The sequence below is a fragment of the Aythya fuligula genome, chromosome 3, assembly GCF_009819795.1.
Source record: "Aythya fuligula isolate bAytFul2 chromosome 3, bAytFul2.pri, whole genome shotgun sequence".
In the NCBI taxonomy this organism is placed as follows: Eukaryota; Metazoa; Chordata; class Aves; order Anseriformes; family Anatidae; genus Aythya; species Aythya fuligula.
Genome location: NC_045561.1, coordinates 38,502,100 through 38,525,322, shown reverse-complemented (window position 1 = coordinate 38,525,322; position 23,223 = coordinate 38,502,100). Strand labels below are relative to the sequence as shown.

Here is a 23,223-nt window from a genome sequence, read left to right as displayed (position 1 = left end):
TTCAACTAAAATACAGTGGCCAGTTTGGGGCCAGTTCTCTTTAATGTTTTTTTATCAACAATCTGGATGCAGGACTTGGATGTATTCTAAAGAAGTTTGCAGGCAACACTAAGGAGGAGCTGTTGAGTCCCTTGAGGGCAGAGGCCTTACAGGGAGATCTTGACGAATTAGAGGGTTGGGTGATCACCAACTGTATGAAATTTAACAAGAGCAAGTGCCAGATTCTGCACCTGGGATGGGGCAACCTTGGATACGAGTACAGACTGAGGGATGAGAGGCTGGAGAGCAGCCCCACAGAAAGGGATCGGGGGATTTTGGTTGACAGCAAACTGAACATGAGCCAGCAGCGTGCTTTGGTGGCCAGGAGGGCCAGCTGTATCCTGAGGTGCATCGGGCACAACGCCGCTAGTGGGTTGAGGGAAGGGATTGTCCCGCTCTACTCTGCGCTGGTGCAGCCTCACCTCGAGTACTGTGTGCGGTTTGGGGCATGGCAATATAAGAAGGATATAAAGCTGCTAGAGAGTGTCAAAAGGAGGGCTACAAAGATGGTGAAGGGGGAGAAGAGGTAGGAGGAGTGGCTGAGGTCCCTTGGTTTGTTCAGCCCCGAGCAGAGCAGGCTGAGGGGAGGCCTCATGGCGGCCTGCAGCTCCCTCAGGAGGGGAGCGGAGGGGCAGGCGCTGAGCTCTGCTCTCTGGGGACAGTGACAGGACCCAAGGGGACAGCATGGAGCTGGGACAGGGGAGGGTCAGGCTGGGGGTTAGGGAAAGGGTCTGCACCCAGAGGGGGCTCGGGCACTGGGACAGGCTCAGGAGGTGCTCGGGCAGTTGTGCGGGACACACGGCTCGGTTTTGGGGCGCTCCCGTGTGGAGCTGGGAGCGGCCCCGCGCCGAAGGTAGAGGCTGCGGGGGCCGAAGGCCGCGGCTTCTCCCCCCCCCCCGCCCCGCGGAACTACAGCTCCCAGCCCGCCCCGCGCCGTCCCCATGGCGACGGGCAGCCGGGCCCGGCCGGCGGGGAGCGGGGAGCGATGCCCAAGGCCGGGTAACGGGGGGAGCCCCCCGGGTCCGCGGGAGGGGGGCTCGGCCGGGGGGGCCGCGCCTCGGTGCCGGGACCCCAGAGCCAAAGGGGAGGCCATAGGGGGGGCCGGGGAAGGGGCAGCCGCGGGCGGGGCCGTGGCCGTGGCCGTGGTTTCGCCCTAACGCGCCCCGGCCGCGGCTTTCCCGGTAGCGACACGCTGTGGGACGCGGCGCGGGCTGAGGCGGAGCGGCGAGGAAGCTCCGGCGGCGATGGCGGGGCCGTGCGGGAGCAGGCGGTGCTGTGCGTGGGCAGCAAGCGCGGGGTAAGGCCGGGGCCGCGCCCGCCCTGCGCGCCGCTGCCTCAGGGCAAGGGGGGGGGGGGGGGGGGGGGGGGAGCGGGGTAAATTCGGAAAAGTCGCGGCCAGAAGGAAAGCTCCTCGCTGTGCCTGGGTGACGCGCTGTTAAGTGTCCCCCTGTTAAAGCTGAACGGGTAACAAAACGATTTAAGTGCGCTTCGGCCGGTTTTGTTGTAATTAGAGGCGCTGGCACCCCGCCTGCGGTTCTGCCCGTGCCCCTCAGGCAGGTGTGAGCGGGTCCCGCCCGAGGGCGCCAGCTCCAGGTGCCACGGGGCCGGGGCTGTTTTACCTCATTGCCCCAGAATTTGGTATTCAGTAATTTCATATTCGTCTTTTGTTAGCATTTAACTGAAAAGTAAATCAGAAAATACTCGCCTTTTTGACCAAGTGAGTCGCAGTTATAAGAACACTTTTACTCTAGGAGTATTGGTATATATACAACTTCTAATTAACAACCTTTAAAATACTTTTTAAATTACAAAATGTAATTTTGGGGGGATTTACACGAAATTCACAGATTTTTGAGGTAGGAATTGACAGAGGAGTAAAACTGTAGAAATGCTTGTCCCTTCAAAGTGATGTTGTACTCATACTCAGTGTCTGAATGGCAACAGTGCAAAGATATTTTTCCGTGTGTTCATCTGTATCTTAAGTATTCTTTTTATTTCCATCTCATCAGTAATAACTTATGCAAACCCTGTGGAAAGCTGGCATACTTCTAATAATTAAAGACTGTTAAACGGTTTAACAGAGTTGGTCAGGTTGATCTCTAATGTCTAACTTTACCTACCCTGGTCCTATTGCTGTGTTTGTCATCTCCATCACTCTGTAAGAATGGTAGTGTAGCTTCATGCTGACAGAAAGTTGGCAGCTAACTTGCCACTATAAGGTCACAAACAATTACACGAGTTTATACTTTTCAGGTACTTTACTATCGGAATATTAAAATAATAATAAGTTTCATTTAGTGATAACTATTTACGCTTTAATGATGCTGCAGTAGACTTCTTTGTTTTTAATTTCCAGGGAAAGACCACTATTATACTGAGGTGTCTCGAGAGGTACGTGTGAAATTTTTAGAAGAATTTTTCAACTGTGGGTACTTACAGGATAATCATAATAAAAGATGTCATAAGAAACAGTTGCCAGTAAAAGAGAACGGTTTAAAATACTGTTAACTAGTAGCAGTAGTCTTGAAATCTGGTTACTTACTTGCCAGGGGTTGATAATGATCTGTAAGCATTTGCATTTTAATGTTATTAAAGTGTGTGATTTTTCTGAATTTCATATTATGTGATAATTCATAATACATGCATACAGATGTTGTCTTCTGTGTCCCACCGATCACTCATAGATCGAACTTATCACTGCTACCTGTTAAGCTGCCCCCTCCAGTCCTCTCCAGCATGAGAGTGCCGAAATGGCCATCGGTTGAGATTGGTGCTCCTTTTTCTCCTGTCATTGGCAACAACTGATAAACTGAGATCTGTCCTCTTGGAGTGTTTTCTCTGTATTGCTGTTTCTAAGCCACATTCTGAACAGACTGGACTATGCTATAGTAACAGTAGAACTATCCTTATTATAGGATCTTGACAAAATAATTTCATTTTTCCTTGGATAGGGAAGAGATTCCAAAGCCAACATTAGCTTTGGAGTATACCTTTGGAAGAAGGGCAAGGAGACACAATGCAGTGAGTACCCAGAAAGTATAGTTTACTTAACATGTATGTATGTATTTATTTATTTTATATACATAGTTTATTTTTATGTATAAGAATCTTGGGGATTTTTAGCTTATTGTTTGTGAGGAAAAACTTTTTCTTTTTTAATATTATCTTCTTAAAGTTAGCTATTTTAATTTTCTATTTTAATTTCCAATATATTTTCCCCTTCACTAGAATGCAGTAGACCTGAGACCAAAGTATCACACAAAGCAATCAGTTACATTTTATAAAATCTACCTTGTTTGTTGTGTTTGAATGCTTTTATTTTCCAACTGTAGGAAGATGCATAGGATGCATGCCTTGAACTTTGTCTTTAAAATATGAAATGAGTATAAACCAAGGGAGGTCTCTTACAACTGGATTTATGAGAGACACAGTCATCTCTGAGGATGTTAAACCATCATTAAGTTTTGGGTTACGTGCCAGTATCACTAACTTTTGCACTGCAGAATATGTTAATGGGAATATTGATTCCACTCTGATCACTACACTGTTCAGCAGTAGTAACTATTGCTGCAGCTACTTGCTGTTCTATTACTGAAGCAGGGAGTGGAAAATCTGGCTTGGTCTAAAAGATAAAAATCACTTAAAACTTCTCCCAGAAGCTAAATGCGAATGTAGAGATTTGTTACTCTTCTGATTGAGAGCATTAGTCTTGAACTACAATAAACTAAAAGAAAGGGATGAAAACCTGACATACATATATATTCTTAATGTTTTTTGTTAATTATGCTGCTTCCTGACTTCTTCACTCTAAAGCAGTCATTCATCAAGATGGGCATAGGCATGCCAGGAGTATTTAATAAGTGTTGTATGGGATTTCTTGAACACGTTTGGTGTTTTAGAAAACACTGGTGAAGTAATACATGTTATTGTTCTGGTCACTGGCATGAAAACCCAGCTTATCAGAATCAAGATCTTCTCTTGGTGTTGCATGGAAGTGTGTGTTTCTAACATAAAGAAACTCTTTTGCAGCCCAAAGATATAGCTCACTTTTGGGAGCTAGGTGGTGGAACCTCATTACAAGAACTGATTCGAATACCAATCACTAGCAACAACATAAGGTAAGTGATTAATATTAATTACAATTCTTGTGTTAATTTCATCTGTCTTTCATGCAGAAATAAATCTCTAGACCACTTATTCACTAGACTGCTTATTAAAAATCTCTGGATTTTTAGGAAGTGAAGTGCCCACCCGATGAGAACAAGGTCAGACATGAGAGACGATGTTTCTGAGAGGGACTGAAACTGGTGAATTGATTTGAAGACAAAAGGAAGAAATTCAGAGAATGAAAAGAATACAGTGAGAATAATACGTAGGAGTGGTAGAATAGCCTAGGAAGAAAAAATGCATCAAGAAATGAGAATACAATGAGGGTGCCATTTTGTGTTGTGTTGTTTTTTTTTTCTAGCTAAGGAAGGTAGAGTGGCAATTGGAAGGGGCGAAACGGATCAAAAATGTTACCTTTGTATTATGATGCATTGCTATATTTCTTTGGTAGTGAGCTTTAACTTCTATTAAAAAATAGTACTAACGGGAAGGATACAATTTTTATCACATACACTTGCTACTGTTCTGGCTATTGAGATAATGCTGTTATTTAGTGAGAGACTAAGATGGAAGAAAAACACTTCTAGCATGTGAAGCCTTTTGATGCTAGCGGGTCCTGGAGACAAAAATCAAGGATCATATTTTCATTAAATGAACTTAACTGAGCTCCACCTCTGTCAGTCTTCTCTCCCCATTTTATTGATAAAGGAATCTTCTGATCTGTGCAATCTTGAGGTTCTTTGAGTGAGCCACACTGTTCTTTAAGATCATCTGTGTTCATAAGACAATATTTTAACATATTTATTACTCTGAAGTTCTACCATCTCAAGTACTTGAGTATAGGAGCTTTTCACTGATTTTCTTGTCCATCTACAGTTAAGGAGTTTGCTTGTTTAAAAGTTCCATGAACTATGTTTTGTTGCACCAAGAGACTTTTCACCAGACTTCTTCCACAGTGTTTCAAAGTTAAATTGGACATTTATTTTGCTTTGTAGTTTTCTGATAATCACTCTAGTCTGGAATCCCCTATTTCTTGTCAGGATGGAAGTGGGGAAAAATCATTACATCCAGTCATTTTTCTGCATTTCCAATGTGTTCCTTCACATTTGTATTGTAATACTGCTGGAGTTTTGGGAGGCAGGGCTGTGGCTGGAGAGAAGTTTATATATAAACATTTTTCATTAGAATCACCTTTAAAAGCCTGGTAATTGGTTTTGAGTGCTCTGAGTTCTTCCATTTGTCATTCTGTCTTTCAGAAGACTTTCTGATATGCTCATTTGAGGTTCCAGCACCATCCATGACACAGAATAATTCCCCTTAACCAGCTTTTTCTATTTAATATTACAAGAATAATGAAAGTATAGAAATCTCTAATAAATTCATGGTTAAGAAAGATCCTGACCATTTGCTGACATTGCTAATGGGGAGTGTAGACTTAAGAGATGACCAAGATACATGGCAGCAGAAGTACCCAGTCACACAGGTAGAAGTTGAATATGATCAGGATGTTTGCATATTTTACTTCTTTATATCAAAGTCTCTGGACAGAAAGTTTTATATATAGAATCTTCCAAACCCTCTGATGGAAAGTTGCCAAAGTAATAGTTCTGAACAAGAAAAGATGGAGAGGTTTGCTCAGTGCTCAGAGCATCCTTTAAAGCCATCTGCCTTTGCTGTCACATTTGATTCTATTTTAGTGTTTGTATTTTCACATTTGTTGCTTTCAGCATTTGTATTAGAGTTATGGTTGTGTATCAAAATGTAAATGGTCTCAGGCAGTGAAAATTTGACCACATAATGCCTTTTTTAATAGGTCGTTTGCTGTAGTTCTTGTATTGGATTTGTCCAAACCTAATGAGCTCTGGACTACCATGGAGAATCTTCTGCAGGCCATCAGGGACCACGTGAATAAAATTTTAGCCAAACTGGAAAAAACAAATCCTGAAGTAGCTACTGAAATTAAACAGAGGATGCGGAACAGTCTGCAGAAGGATCATCCAGTAAGTTACTTCTAATATTTTCTCCAGATGTCACAGGCCTTTATACAGTTAAAGATAATGCTTTTGAAAATCATAAACAACTCTTTTAGATTTTTATGCATGACTGGAAATCCATTTGATGTAGATGAACCTGTTCACTGGAAAATTATAGCAATTTAATAAAAATTCAATAAGAGCAGAAACAAGGAAAGAAGGTTTCTTATATCTTTTTGTTAGATATCTAATGTGATTGTTATGGCATGTTACACCAATCAAAAGAAATAGTTTTAGAGTAGCAGTTTGCTTTTTCCCCCCTCATCTTTTTAAAATGAAGATGAAAACTAGAATGTACAAAAGTCATCTAGCAAGAGACTAGCTGAAGGTACAAATTTAAGCAAAGAATATGGTTATAACAGCCATCAACATGACTATATACTTTGCATTTATTTAAATGTCTATCACAAACTCAATGCCTTTTGATAATCTGACAACTAATTAAATTATAAAGTTTCAGAAATGTTAACATCAGTCCTTTAAACATAATTGCTAACTAAATCTCTGGAAAAGCTAAACTAGATTATGTGCAATAGAAATGAAAAATCATTGTGCATTAAACCTCTGCAAATGTTGTGCATATATAATGCATAAATAAGTATTCAACAGTTCAAAGGCTTGGCACATAAATCTAGTTACTGTAGCTTCTATAAAATGCTTCTATATAATGTAATGTAGCAAATGCTTATATTGAAAAGTAACTTTTCCATTTTTTGAGAAAGCAACCTATGCAACACTCAGTAGATTTATAGATTTACAGTATAGCATTTGAGCTCTGCTGGATAGTGATTTTGTTCTTCACTTTTAGAGAAGGTATTTCACAAAAAGAAAATACCTACAAACACACTCGGCAACAAATCATGACCACAATGTCAACTTTACGTGTAGAGCTTATGAATTGGAAAACTGCAAACTTTTTTCAATAGTAAAAAGCATAATGCCACTAATTGCTTTGAAGAGAAGGCTTGTTATACTTGCCCTGTAGGGAACACAATTATACCTTCTCCTCTCAGATTTCCATTCAGCCTTCATTATCAAAATCAGGAAGGATGTAAACAAAATGTTATGTTGCTACTGGGTTCTCTTGAAACCTTCATCACTGTTCAGGGAAAAAATTATGTCAATTTTGTGGGAGGAAATACCATCTTTTATAATCAAAAAAGTAAATGACAGTTCAAGGAAAAATTTATTTGCTCCTTTATGCCTAAACATTCTTGTGATAAAGAAGAATTGATAAGATTTTGGTTTGGTTTCCTTTGTTGTCTTGTTTGTTGTTGTTGTTCTGTAGGGTTTCTGTTTGTTAGTTTGATTTATCATTATTATTTTTTGAAGGATAAGTTATATTCCATTAGACTGGATAAAGTATTGTTGGCTATGATAAAGCATAAATCTATCAAGTGCAGACCTTGTTTAAAGGTGGCTGGATGCCAGTTTTAATGTTTCTGACGTTATTTCTATTTATTTTTTTCTCAAGAAACCAACGCTTCATCTATTTATCTTTTTCAGTTCTGTGTTCTATGCATCCAATTTTAAGTTACGGTAATTTTGCTCAGAGGTTTTAGCTTGACAGTGTAGGGACGAAGCCATTATTTTTCCCCTCAAAGTACAGGATCTTCTGTATTTGCATCTTGTCATTTCTCCTGCATGTGAAGTAAGCAGGTTTAGAAGAGAACAGTTAGGTCAACTTCTGCTATCACTTCTTTCTTTTCCACTCTTGTGCAACCAAAGCAGCTTGACTGTCGTAGTGTTGACACAAGGGGATTGTCTCATTTCATGTGGACTACACAAAAGCCTTCCAGATATACTGATCGAAACTGGTGGTAGGTCTGTGAACGAATGAGAGGGTTTCGCCCTCTTCCCTTTCCACCTAATGTTGGAACTGGAGTATACACTGCAAAAGCCCTTTCATGGCGCTGAGTTTTGTGACTGCTCAGAGGGATTACTTCCTAACTGTTTACAAGCAAATGAAAGAACTGTAGAATATGGTGTGGATATAGAATTGAAGTTCATTCATCCAACTTAAGGTTTTGAAAGAATAAACCTTGTCTCCTGTAAATTAATGTAACCCCTTTCAGTTTGAACTGTTGCAATCTTCTACAGCTTGTTTACACTGCGTAACTGTCATGTATCTGTTCAATAGGATTACGAGTTGGTTGACCCTTTTCCCATACCCTTGGTGATTATTGGAAGCAAATACGATATTTTTCATGTAAGTCACTCTTTTACTTTTGTGTTCTTGTTGGTAGTTGTGACAGCAACAACAGTAAACTATCATTTTGTTCTGCAACTTTTTTTTTAGTGCTTTTTCAAGTTTTTACAAACAAGTGAGTAATTGCATCTTTTAGCAGGGAGAGGAAAGAAATGTGGTACTGCTGGATTCTCTCCTAGGACTTTAAAAGCCCAAACAAATGCATACTCACTTTTGAAGTGGCACTTGATCATGAGAAGCTAGAACAGTCTGTTTGATTTTCAGCTGTTGTGCTGGCAACTTCTGCTTCTCTGATGACAGTACATGGATACCAGGCCGACCCTCTGATTTAATTCTTTATTACCAAGGCTTTATGCTGAGCCCTGGACACTTTAAAAATGTAAAAATCAGTGACTCTCATATAATAAACACAGAACAACAGCCTAATGCCACAGGGGTCTACAGACAGACTCCTGCAAGCTTCATTGGGACCAGGTTTTTGCCTCCTTTCTCCAGGGAAGGCCATCTGTATGATCTTGTATTAAAGGAACATAAATGAAATGGTATTTCTGTGCACCTTTCCAATCTGACAGTTATTAGAATGTAAAGAACATATGGCCAAATGTTTACTTAAAGTTAAATGTTTTCACAAAAAGAAGAAAATTCTTACTGTTCTTGAAGGCAGTACTTCTAAAATTTTAAAACAAAAAGAAACATAAATTAATTGGAAATTGAATACGCATTCCCAATTAAGAAACTTTTTCTAGACTAACATTTTGCCTGAATTATGCTCCCTCTGTAAAAAAGAAACAAAGGGAAATTGTGACATTTCTTTTCAGAGTAGGCTGTTACTGACTCTGTCTTACAATATAATTATGCTGACAGCTGAACGCCTCATATATTGTAGTCTAACTGCATTGCAGTTTATACAAAAAAAATGAAAAGTTCTAGCTGTTATATTTTTTTTTATTTATTTTTTTTTCTAATGCATATGTTCCAATATCAACTTTTTTTTTTTTTTTTAGGAGTTTGACTCTGAAATGAGGAAAACAGTAAGCAAGACACTTCGATTTATTTCGCACTATTATGGAGCATCATTGGTGGTATGTATCTTCATTTTCTAACTAAGGAAAGAAAAGATGAGCAATAGTTATGATATGAAACAATGTTTTAAAAAATAGAAATGCAAAACTCTTAGAGAAAATAGGGCTTAATTGGTTTTACAATAGCTTTCTTAATGAGCTCGTATGTAATGTGGGTTACAGGGATTGGCAGGGGATAGATGAATATACCTTGTTAACAAGCAACATACCTAATTTCCAGTGTCAGCAAAAACTAAATGAAAATGGTTATGTGTTAGCCACTCAGTTGCTGTACTGACTTTACTATGTGGCTGGCCAAAGTTTTTGTTGGTATAAGAAAGCATGACAGGAGGAAGCGATTGTCCTAGGTGGCGTTAGAGGACTGCTCCCTTCAGTAGACCGATGAACGTAGGTCTAATGACCAGGCTTCTGAAGGCTAAAAAACTTGGCTTCAAGGGCATGTCTTTGCAGCAGTTTAGGTGTACCTGATTACCACACGTGCACTTTTGAAAAATAAAACCAGGACTTTTTCACAGTACTGAGTAGGAACCGCCAACTCAAGAGAACCATGAAGATGATGAAGTATTTATGTGGGCATAGAAACTGATCTGAGTTTGGCAGATCAACTCCTGAGTAAAGGCAAAAATATGCAGGAATATGTGAAAAATATTTACAACCCAAGACAGCTGCCTCCTAGTTTCTCTCTGCATCCGAAGATGGTTCGAACTTTATCAACCACTATTTATGTAAAGCCTTTTTGTGATAGTGGCTTATTTTGGTTGCTAAACAACTTAAGTTTGCTTTAAATTGCTGTACTTACAGCATGTCCCTTTGAATCTATGTAAAATTGTACAGCTTTTGTATGCTGACATATGAATTCATCTTTTAACTGAGAATATTACTATCTTTAATTAAAAAAAATAATAAAGTATCTATGTATTATTTTAGTTAACAAATAAAAACCAGGAGTCTAAAAATTTTTGGATACCAATACTGATCCCCATTGAAATGAGTGAGAGAAAGTTAATTTCCCACAGGAGAGATCTGACTTGTTTCTCAAAGAATTGAATCTGTTAGGATATGTAATACCTTAGAAAGGAATAAGCGTTCTGCTTGAGAAGATATTCTGGGAGGTGTTTTCCAAGAAATCTGTACTGGTTCTGTTGCTATCGAGCTGCTTTTATTATGTGTGAACACTTTTATAGTTACTTATTACATTCCTAAGTGTTTGTGGTATTGTGGATAATTTTTAACGTAGTTTAAAATCTTACTAACTCATTAGTTTTGGGCAAAAGATTCTTGTATCTTAACATGCATGTTTCAAAAGTTGTGAATCAATATTTTAAAATATTTTTCTTGCTATGCTTTGAAAGGGAGGGTGAGATTTTTATTCTAGTAAATCTAGGAAACATACATATATATATAGAGATAGATATATTTACTGGTGTCACAAATCAACCATGCTGTATCTGAAATCCTCTGTACAGATGACATAATATAGCATTTCTGTGATGGAAGATCATAATATATACTTTTTCTCATTTATGTAGTTCACCAGTAAATCTGAGGCTCTCCAGCTGAAAGCCCGTGTTCTTATTAATCACTTGGCATTTGGCTATGAGAGAAGGTAACATAATTATTGTCCAATTATTAATTGTCTTGCCCAGAGTCTTGAAGTATTTAATAAAAACATTTGAATCACCAGAACACTTTTATTTTGATTTTTATTTTCAAAAGTATCTTCTCTGCAAGATGCTTGTTTGTGGCATTTTACTCATGTCTCAGCTCCGTATCTCCGTGCAGAACAGCAGTAATGCCTTGTTTTGATCCCCAAACTGACAGAATAGAAATGTGGTCACCACTAGCATTGAATAGACTTTATTTACCTATATTTGCATGCAAAGCCCAATAAGAGCCTAGTCTTGTCTAGAGTAATGTAATGTTTTTAGTTTATTACTAAATGTTGGCTTATTTTCTTTTTTTCCGTTTAGTAAGTCTGTGTCAGTGGATCACAGCAAACCTCTATTTATACCAGCAGGCATGGACTCCCTGAGCCAAATAGGTTAGGACATTTGATGTTCATTGTGTTTCTTGTTTAATTGTTTTTGAAAATTAGAAAAAAAATATTAAGCAGATACAAAGTAAAGTTGAATTCTAACACATTGCTGTCTGTTTTAACTCATCATTGAAGCAAAGGCTTAAAAAATTAAGACTATGATTCATAGTTTATATTATTGAGAATTATCTGTGCTGTTTTATGTAGTTTTATAAAGTATCTGGGCTACATCAAACAGTAATTTGTTGTGCTAACAACCTTCGATCTAAAAGAAAATATAATATACAGTACCACCCAGCCTGTTTCATGGTGGGAGATCAGTGCTTTCTCAAGGCATCTCGCAGCTTGTCACTGCAGAACATGAAATACTAAATTAGATGGATCGTTAGCCAAAATGATTTGGTATTTCATCTTGTAATAACAACATACTTGTATTATTCTGTGCTGTGCTGAAATCCTTAGGACCACCGCCCACCTCTGACAGCGATATTGGGAAGATGCGTGCAAACACTCCTTTGGAACTGTGGAAAAAAGTATTTGAGAAGACCTTTCCTCCCAAGGTAGGTGTTTGCATGTCTGCTGCACAGCTTCTTTTTTCTTAGGATAGTAGTAATTTTTGTCTGTCAAGTCCAATGACTGGAATTTTGGTCTCATTTAGGAGTACTGTTTCCTCCAACTTCTTAAATTCATACATTTTTTAAAAGAGAGGGATTGGTATGCAGTGGTGGTTTGGTTATTAGCTTCTACATCTTCAGTCACCTTCCTACATACAGGAATAATGAAAGCACCAATGTAACCCTGTTTTTTTCCAAAGTTATGCTGTTGCCTTTAATTATATTGAGAGAAGCTATTCTCAGCTCCATTTTTTTTTTGGCATTTTATAAGGTGCCATATGCCCAAGTGGCTAAACCGAGTAACAGGGACTTTCCAAGAGGAGAATGCTTCAAGGCTACAGCAAGCTACTTCTTGCTTTTCTTGTAGGGCGTGAGGCTTTGAATAAAGGCAAGTATATTAGGATTCCTTACCAAAATCTGCTGGTTTGCTATGGGAAGTCTATAGAAAGTGTTAGGATTTGCAAAGTAATTAGTATCTCATGGCACCTACACAATAATAAATCTTGTACATATTTCAGAAGCTTCTGGTTGCAAGATGCAAACCCCCATGTACTTCTTTTGAATAAAAGTAATTGCTGCCATTAGTAACAAAATCATATTCTATTTGACCTGAGCAAATGCAGGCTGGTGCTTTTTCCTTGTGCTTTTTCCTTGTGTACTTGACTGTATCACAGTTTAGTGACACAGTTCTTCGTCCCTGTCCATTTTTGCCCCTACATCTTATCTGGGCATGCGAGTTAGGACTATCAAACTGTGCCTTGAGTTACACTTCACAAACTGGGCTTTTTCTAGTTTTTCTAGTTATGGATCTCTGTTCTTGGTGAGCAGGTGTCTTAATTTACCCCTTCGTTACCTCATTCGTTTGATATCAAAGCCTACAAATTATTTCTGTTGGTTTGTGACCAGAATAAATTATCATCAAGATGCCATTCTCAGTTCAGTATGTCCCTACATGATAAAGATTAAATTTATACTTCTCAAAAACAATAAAGGTAGTTTAGTTTTCACATAACTTTTTCTCATGGTGTTTTTAAAAACATACAAATGTCCTGCACCCAGTAACTCCTGAACCCCCCTCAGAACAGCTGACAGTAATCACTGGACATGGGATGTGAACATTGTCCGTATGTGTTCCTGGACAGTTGCAGTGCTCTGGCCATAGGAATAGACCTGTAAGTTATTTAAATTGACTTCCTGAAGTACCGCACAGGACTTGGTTCTGACTGTAACTTTAACGCTACGCCAGTTATTCAAATCTGCAGGTAGATACATCTGCCAGAAAGCAACGGATTTATCATCTGGCCTTGTTAGCTAATTATTGCTGACAACCAGAATGGTTACTGCCATCCGCTTGTATCTCTGTGCCATAAATTGTGGAACCTTAGCAGATGCAGTGTGAAGTTAGACACCATTTCCTGGCCCTTTCTAAAGGGTAAGATAATTCCAAGTAACAACCCCTTATGCAAAAAACAAGCATTTGGGCCATTTAAGTGCACGGCTGGAATGTTTTTAGATACGTCTGAATACATTTCTCATCTTGCAGGGTCCTTCAGTGTCCTAAGGTAAGCGGTGAAATTAAAGATTTTCCAAGTAGATTTCCATTCTTTATTGGTTCCAAAATACGCTTTAACGTTTGAAGTGGTTTTATGCATTTGGAATTCCTTTTCCCATCATCTCTTCTAATGACTATTTTAATTCTGCTTTATTTTATTCTGTTATTTGTATGAGTGAGGAGACATGCAGTACAAAATTAAAAAAAATCTTATTTAATAATTTTTCTTTCTATTACTGTATTTTCTTTTTTTTTGGAGTTAAACTTATTGCTCTTTCAAGTTTCAAAAGAGGCCAAAAGATCGTAATTAACTCTTGTAGTGCTTCTCAGATACTGCAGTAATGTTTCTGGTAGCTTCAAATGAAGCACGGTCTTGAGTATTAAAGCTCCTGGCGTAAGTACCCTTGTCTATACCCAAATATCACGGGCCAGAAAGGTTATTTGCTTTTTGAGGAGAGAATAATAAACAACCACCCAGTAAGAATATTTTTCTTCATTTAAGATCTAGCTGCACTGTTCTTTTCTTATCCATTATCAATCCAAGACAATGTATTATATTTTATCTAATCTGTGACCTTCAATTTTCTTCCATAAATGCAGAATTTTAATGCCTTCCTATTACAAGCATAATGCTTCCATTAGATGTATAGCATGGTGGCATCTTGTTAACGTTTACCCTGTGTGTTTCTCTCGTTTCTTCTTCTAGAGTTTCTATGATTTACAAGCTACCAAAGACCCTGGACAGGATTCACAATATGCAGAGCATGAAGTTGATGTCATGAGAGCTCAGAAAAACCAGGTGTGTTGTTGTTGTTCAATTGCTCTTCACAGTCAGGTATTCCAGAGACACAAGCATTGCGGAATTGTAGAATATACACGTATCACCCTTTTGCCTTTAAATAATTTCAACTTTTCTTCAAGAACTCTTTAGCTTGGATATGTTGTGGTTTTTGTTGCTGTTGGTGGTGGTAGCCATGTAGTGGGTAGAGAATTGTTAGATTTCAAAAGCTTTGGCTCTTGTGGTTTCTTTGGAAGCAATTAAAACTTCCCCTCTAGCTCTCTTCCAGAATTATTTCTCTAGAACAATATTGAAACAAAGCAGTGAAACTTTCTTGGCAGTAATTTATTCATTTCTGCACCCTGTGCTCTCATTTGGGCGTTGGTTAGCAGAATTCATTAGTAGCGAATTAACACACACTGTATGATGAACTAGGCTAATGCTACAGCACTGCCATATAGATATCGATGTATAACACCACACAAAGTGAAAATGTAGGTTTTATCAATATCATAGGTATGGGCCTGTTAAACTTAATCCAAGATTTATATAGTTTTCTTTGTTTGGAAAGAATATTGCATACTTAGCCTGGAAATTCTGTATTTCCTGTAGATTCATTTGTTTCATGTGCAGAAAATTCATTGCTAGAATGACTGAGAAATGTTTCACTATTTTCAGAGGTTCTGTGTGGGCTATCTGCATGTCATTTAACTTCTTTGTGTACTAAGTTACTGTGCTTAAAAGAGGTTTTTATAACAGTGGTTAAAGATGATGGGTAGGGGAGACCTTTCAAAGATGGAGTGTACCAACCTTGGTCTCACATACTTTTTACAAACCACTCCTCTTAAGATGAAAGGCAGTTTTACTGAGGTGCGCTGCAGTCAATCTCAATGAACCCTAGAATACCACAGCAAATTTCTTCTTTTCATGCTTGTAAAAAGAAAGCCAAAGGATCAGATTATTACTGCTATCAAGTTTTTATGGAGTTTGGTTAGATTGCATAAGGCCATAAACCTGTAGTTACCTGATCCAAAGAACTGCATTAATAATGTAAAAGAATAAAGCCATTTCAAGAATCCTATGCAGTCTTTGAACTTGCACATTACCTGTAATATCCTGTTAATGTAGGCATCAATTCTGAATTTGTTACATCAAGAGCAGTCTTAGATAACATTGCAATTTGTAAAGCATGTGGCTTTGGGAATTTATAATGTAATCTTATACTCAATATATCTATCTCAATATGACTTTATGGTGTATATTTTGAGATAATACTTCCGTCTTGCAAAAAAAGTTACTGGTCTATGTTGATTAAATCATAAAGGAAATTATTAATTTTTCTGGTTTTAAACAAAAGAGACAGGCTTTTAGAACACTAATCTGTTCAAGGGCACTGCAAACCAGCATAGCTTCTTTTAGTTGGACTGCTACAAATAATTTGAGTATTAAAGAGAAAATTACTTTTGTTATCTACAGCTATTTTCTAAACCTCTTTATTGTAAGGTTCAGTTATTACAAGATTATTTGCATATTATTAATTTTGTTAAAGCAAAATTTTAAACGCATCATAAGTCTGACATTCTCTTTGGAGTTTCATGCTATCTATTATTAGGAGGAACAGTATATTAAAATGTTTACTATGTAACATATTGCTAATGAAATCATGGGATATAATGCAATGTGAAAGTTTCATATAATGACAGGGTACATATTGAAGTCATTTAAGTGCATGTTATTTTATTCGGTTAAGTAATGTGCTACTTTGGACTATAGATGATCACAAGTTTGCTTGTTTATCTCAAAGATAAGCTTATAGGGAAAAAAATAAACGCAAATGTAGCAACAGGAAAAAAAATACAGTCTATTATGGCATCTGATAGAACAATGTGCATGACTAAGTGAAATTTCAGCCTTAGTCAGGACTGGCAAATAATCCTGTAATTCATTTCTAGATAACTGTGGCAAATGCAAAGTTCAGTAAAAATCAAGGCTGTTTCTCTATTGCCTTCCACTTGTGAGGAACCTTTTCAGTGTCTTAGCATTGGATGCAGCCAGTTTTAAAATGAATCCTTGTAGTTTGGATAATATAGTCCTATTTCCAGGGATTTCCAAGTTTGTTTGAAGTCTGGTTGAAGAGTTTGTCTGCAGCTAGGGTTTGTGAAGAAATAATGTGCCTTTTCAGAGCTGGCTACAATGATTCTTACCGTAAAATCAGCTTTCAGAAGTATACACTCTAGCAGCATAAAAGGTAAAATTGAGTATAAAATTAGAAGACAGATTTTTAAAAAATAAATATAGCAACAGGAAAGTACCTGGCTCGCTCTCCCATACTAGCTGTCAGCAAGTATTTATCCAAGATGCTTTGTGGCTGTAGATGTTAGAGTTCAGCTTATCAGCACTCAGTCACGGGAATGTTTTCTTTTAGACTTCAGATTATTTTGGTTCCTTAATACTTTCCAAAGTGAACAATGAGACATACCATGCTATTACTAAACCTTTTTGCTCTGAAAAACTCTGGGGCTACCCTTACACTGTGCCTTTGTTCAAGACAGAGCACGTCTCTTATTCAACTCTGTCTTTCCAGTATTCTTTTCAGGAAATTATTTTCTTTTTTCATACACCACAGACATAGAAAGTGCAGATTTACGATTTACGTCAAACAGTGCTATTGCAAATGTTTAATTTTTTTTATTCTCTGGAGTTAAGCTATGAGAGTGAATATAGCACCCAGCATCTCTCTGGAATTTACATAAAGGATAGAAATCCTTTATTATCTGGACATTTAACTGCACCTTCATTCATGGAAGCGGATGATAGAGCTAACCTTGAGCTGAGAACCAGATAGCCTCCCAGTCAGGTACTTAAGGAGTCAGCATCACGCAGTGCTAAAGTTCGTACCAACAAGTCATTGTTACACAAATATATGACGTTAGGGATTGATGCCAGTTTTAGCTGAAGCCTAGCACTGTAAGTACTCAAAAATATAGTAATAATAAATTTTAAAAAAGAATTAGATACCTGGTACCATTTGGTGTTAGCTTACAAGAAGTAATGGCAACATTTCTCCAAGAACAGGGCTGTAAATTCTTAAAACGGGAAGGGAAAAAAACTGCTAGTATGAAATTCACTGTATGTAGAATAAGGTTAAAATATACTCTGTCACTAGTCCTTTAATCAGTCATGCAAACATCAAATTTATCTGTAGTTCATGCAACTGCTGTTTTGTTTTGGTTTAAGATTCTGGATTGAAAACAGCTCTGTTGCTCACAAAATACAGTTCTAAGACATCTTTCAAGGAAGTATAGCCCTATTTTTCCCTGATAGGAATGGCCTAATGAACCAGGTCATTCACAGCTGGAAATCATCTTTGGTGTCAGGTCTGCCATGGCTAATTAGACTCCATGAGTGTCTGATCGCGATCGGGACTCAATAAACTCACATGAGAGCCAGCCCTATTTCTTCCACATAGTGCTCTGCTATGACCATGTTGCAGAACTTCAGGAGACTATTTTAATCTTTAAGCAAAATACAGGACTTCGTACTGTGCAGTGAACCTCCTTGGTTAGGCCAGTGGCGCTGGGCAGAGCAGTACGACACTCACCTTATCATCTTATCACCTTATGCATCAGGAGCATCTCGTTTCCTCCAGACGGGAAGTGCTAGGCTTCATATCATGAAGGAAAAGTTATGCAGGGTTGTACTCAGCTGCCAAGAATAAGCTTTTTTTTTTTTTTCACAAGAAAACATGCCCAAATGGGTCCAACATAAGCTTTTTTTTTCTTTCTTTCTTTAAATGTTGGTTTAATAGCCTTGTTAGAGCACTGTTATTGAACTTGCTACTGAAGTTCAGTGGGTTAAGATCTTTAATCCTTGTTTCAGTATTGTTGCTTTTTACCCTGTTCCAGATTGAGGGCAAATTCAGTAAGAAACTGCATTTAAAAAAAGGAAGTTAAAGTCACAAAAAGCCAGTCCCTCAGAACTGGGGAAATGCAACAATTAAGGCTTTTCCTACAGTCTTAATTTTTCCTACTTGTTTGTAGACATTATGGTATTGTCTTTAATTACATGATCATACACTATTTTGCTGATGTCTCAATTCAATTGTTCAGTATTTCTTTTCATCATCCTTATTCTTTGTGTACCTTATTTCTCAACCTGCCATTCAGACACTTCAATGAACACAAAAGTATTAATTTTTTTCTCTGAGAATGTGTAGTAATGTTATCTTATCTGAGTGCCTCACAAACATCAGGTAAGTCTTTATTCTCAATCCCTTTATGAGATAGGTGTGATCTTCCCCAGTTGACAGATGAAGAATGTACAGAAATACAGAAGTTTTAAGTTTTCCTTTTTTTTTAAAAAAAAAAAAAAAAGAAAAAAAATCCCCTTTATGCCAGTGTTGAGACATCTAGGACAAGTTGCTAGCACACTAGTAATGTTTAAAGCATTCAAAGCTCATTGAAGGCTTATTTAAATTGCAATTGTTAATGCTTCTGTAAAGCCAATCTGTGCGCCCTGCACTTGGTACCCAGAAAAGAAAGGAAGCTTAATACCATCTTTAAACATTTTGGCTTATTTGGGGAGATATTTTTTTGCAGGATGTTCTTTTAGGTTGGAGAGAAGAACTCTTAGCTGATTATATAACTACAGTATATTTCAGAAGTCTGCTTATGCTTGGTATATGGGACTTCACAAGCAGGAAGGTAGGGTTTGTCAAAATTGTCTCTGGAATGCTGTTGAAGTTATATTTTATTTATTTATTTTTTTTTCATTGCTGACCTATAGAAATCTATTTTAGTTTGTTTTACACCAGAACTAAGGAAGTAGCCTTTCCTGACAGCACTTTTCTCCCTGGATCACTAAATTCGTTAAAGATTCTTTTCAGTAAATTTCTTCCCATATAATCCTTTTGGTTTCTATGCTTTCACTTCTCATTGAATGTCATCTTAATTTGATGCGTCTCTAAAATATTTATCATTTTGTGTTCTGTACTTCTGTACACAGTGGAATGGCTATACGGTTTTAATATAGGCTGATTCTGATCTTTTGCACTTTATAGCTTTGAATTGCCTTTGTATCAAATCATCTTGTAGCTAGTTAAAATTAGAGCAAAACAAATTCTGCTAAGTTACCTACCTCTTTCTTGAAACAGGTTAATCAGACTTGATAACGTTTGTGAGGCTAATTATTTGGGCATCACCCATAGGCCTCAACTCCACAGCATTGTCATTACGTGTAAAACCTCTTTGTCCATTTCTACCCCTCCCTGTAGCATTTGAGGAAATTGTTAGAATTGGAATTATTTACTTGGCATAAATAGGATACGTGTGCTTCTTAAAATGATCACAGTATTCTCTACTACCCAACTGTTGGAAGCTTGCCAACAGTTCAGTACATTCTAAGATCATAATTACTTTATATTAATAATGAAGGAGTGAAAATACTGAGTAAAGGCTGGTTTACTGATGGAACTATACAGTAGTACTGGAGTTGTACTTAACAATGCAACTTAACTAGATTTAGACTGGATACAGTTTGTTCTACGTTAGTCATCTGTGAATTATGTAACTGTAAAACCAGACTTTTGCAAGCATCTTGAAGGATATGCACTAATTAAAAATCCTCTTACCTGTTCACAAAGCTGTGGTGTTCCCTGAAAGTTTTGCATTGCTGATGAAGCTGCTGAAATTACTGCCTGAAAGAAAATCCAATGGAATTGCCTTGCAATTTTTAGATGATGATTTCTCTGTTGCTCTGCCCTTCATTTTCTTCCTCCCTCAGTGCTTGAGACTGATAATTAATACTTCGTTTAAATTCACCGGGTGTGAATTTTGTCACTGGTATCTGTATACGTACAGAGAAACCTCAGTCTGTTAAGTCCACTCCATTAAAAACAGAACAGGAATCACAAACACTTGTCCACTTCTGAGGGTCTTTGCTGCATTTATACTAGTCACTTGTTCACGTCCAGCTCTTTTCCTTTTTCTTTAACCTCCAAATTTTCTTTATCATCATCCCAAGCTATTTCAGTACCAGTACAACCATAATTACACAGACGTGATTTTCTGTGATTCCTGGAGACTGGATTTACTTTTTGCTTTGGCAGATAATTTTAATATGTCTTTTGTCTCTCTGTTTGCATGAATTCTTCAATAAGTAATGGAAACAACTGAAAAAAAAAAACACAACAGTTTCTGCCTACTCAGTCCTATTCATAGCAATATATTTACATGGCAATATTTAGTGTCTTCACAGATCATGGTACTGTCTAAATTTGGAAATTTTGTTTTGGAAGCCATTCAAGTAACAAATGTTAAATGTGGCCTTCTACTCACTTTCAGACTGTGCATCTAACTTTCTTTACTTGCACATAAAGCACATAAATAAATAATACTCCTTAGCAGACCTTCGTGGGGTGGTTACCACAATATAGGACTTAATACTAAAGGGACTTGGTAAGTCATAGCAGCACTAGATCAAAATTATCCTTAGGGTTAATTGAACTCAGTGAGAAATTCCAGCATAATTATTTATTTTGTGTTGTATTTAATAGCTAGTACATTCTTCTGATAAGAAACAATGACCTTTTTTTTCCTATTGCAAGTAGTACATGCTTAGGTCTACCAGTTACCTCAATAGAGTATCATCTTCCTGCAAGTGTAGTCAAGTACAGCACCTGTAGTATAATTGTATTAAAAATAAAAATCATACAGTACATTCTTTGCTACTGTGACAAGTTTTTTGTACGTGCTTTAGAGTATTAGACGGCTAATGTATCTTATCACTTTTAGTTATAAGGATATTAAATTAATATGTATTTGTGCTTCTCTTTCAGGAGCTTGAACAATACAAAAGAAATGCCTCTAAATCCTGGAAAGAAATGGATTTTGACCCTGACTGATGAACTGCTCAAGGTATCTTCAGTTTCACATTTGCAAAACTAATTATTTTAATGTTACACTAACAATTCACTTTTTTTAAAGTGGGGAGAGAAGAATTGTTCAGAGATATGAAGACTGGCGGCAGTCAGTCCTACCTATTTTATAATTGCTAACAAATTACTCAACTTACTTTTTGAACAATTCTGCCCTAAACGTGTATTAAATGCAAATATTTTTTTCACACCCAAAGTATGAAACTACATGATAAAGTGTGCTAGGCATCTTTTTCTTATTTCCTTGCATAGATGATTCAAAAGCAAAGCTTAAGAATACATTTGCATCATAGGATGATGCATGTGAATAGAACAGTTCCACAAAAACTGGCAGAACAAAATACAAGTTCAACCAGTTTTGACCTGGTCTAAAATTCAAAAGTTTGCTTTACCAGGAATTATTTATGGCACTGTATAGCATTTTAATACCTCTGCACAGAATTCAAGACAAGACATTCCTGTCAAATATTCAACTGCTAGGAATTCTTTTTAATGAGTTTGACAGATACTTGGTTAGTGGTAGAAGCATAATTACTTCACATTCAGCCTAAACTTGGGAAATGCTAGCCTTAACTGTATACAGCTTTCTGTTCATGGATTTCCTCACTATAATTTAGCTGGCCTGAGTCTTTTGAGAATATGCAAGTCAAGATCTGGATTAAGGCCAGACGTGTCTTTTGAGAGCTAAGCCTTGTAGACTTGTCAGAGAGTAAATGCCTGAACAGGCACTTGGCAGACCAGATTGTAAGAATATTCCCTGCTGAACATCCTTACATGGGCATAAAAATGGCAAAGAAACTAATTGGGTACTGTTCCATCCCTTTCTAGTTATTTTTAACATATTTGTTCACTGATTACTTTTTCTGATTTAAGATATTTATATATAAAGATAATTAGAAAAAAAAAATTTGGCCTCACAGTTAAATGGAAAAGTTGCACTAACTTGAGGATTTCGTACCCTGTTAAAATGTGTGTCGTCTCAAAACTGAAATTATTTTATTATGGAATTTTAAGATACAAGTATACTTATCTGTACAATGTAATCACTAGCTACACACTATTTGTTCAGTGAACAAATAATTTCTTCCTTGAACAGGAAAAGTAAGTTATAAAACTTAGGTATTTTGCATCTGCTAGTCTTTCAATTTGGGAAGTTACTTCTATTTATCATTTGGATAAATTAGACTCTTTCACATGTTAGCAAAGCCACAAGAAAAAATTTTAAACAAAGATACAAATTACATCACTTCCAAAAAAAGGGAAACATTTTTTTCCCTACTTAAACTGATACTTTATTACCTTTTTTTTTTCCTAGTAATTCACAAGGTGCTTCCAAGAGGGGATTTAAAACTTGATAAAGAGAAGAATGAACAGATATAATAACAGCTGTCTTCTGTGATCTACCATCATTTACACAACTGAAACATGTTTGGTAACTTTTATATTGCTTAAAGATCATAACGATTATTGTACTCAGTGGTGGCATGGTTGGACAGTGTGTGTAAGATTAAAGTGAAATGATTTCTTGATTCTGTCATTATTTACGCTAGTTAGTCTGTTTCTACAAATCTCCCAAATGGTATCAAAAGCAAGCATACTATTTTAAATACAATTCTAGGAGAAACAGTTACTAGCAATTATATCCCTTGGCTTATTGGTAATGGTTAAAACAAAAATAACAACAACAAAATTGGGGAAAGAATTAGAGCACCAGTGAGATATATTGCTAAAAATGACAACATCATCAGACTAAATTAAATTCAAAAGCCTTTTCAAACATATAATACTGTTGATATGGCTAATTTAGGAGTGAGGTACAAGGAATAGCATGAAGTCATTC

The 23,223-nt window shown here is 37.2% G+C and overlaps 1 protein-coding gene across 1 annotated transcript; it reads left to right on the top strand.

The window, feature by feature from the left end:
* The first annotated feature begins 992 nt into the window (after nucleotides 1-992).
* DYNC2LI1 (dynein cytoplasmic 2 light intermediate chain 1) lies at nucleotides 993-22,912 on the top strand. Its single transcript, XM_032185379.1, has 14 exons — nucleotides 993-1,038; nucleotides 1,225-1,336; nucleotides 2,396-2,430; nucleotides 2,991-3,060; nucleotides 4,069-4,157; nucleotides 5,960-6,146; nucleotides 8,320-8,388; nucleotides 9,393-9,470; nucleotides 11,000-11,076; nucleotides 11,441-11,511; nucleotides 11,968-12,065; nucleotides 14,378-14,470; nucleotides 21,285-21,363; nucleotides 22,699-22,912. The coding sequence occupies exons 1-13, from the start codon at nucleotides 1,025-1,027 to the stop codon at nucleotides 21,348-21,350; spliced, it is 1,059 nt and encodes a 352-aa protein (XP_032041270.1). The 5' UTR covers nucleotides 993-1,024; the 3' UTR covers nucleotides 21,351-21,363; nucleotides 22,699-22,912.
* The last annotated feature ends 311 nt before the right edge of the window (nucleotides 22,913-23,223 follow it).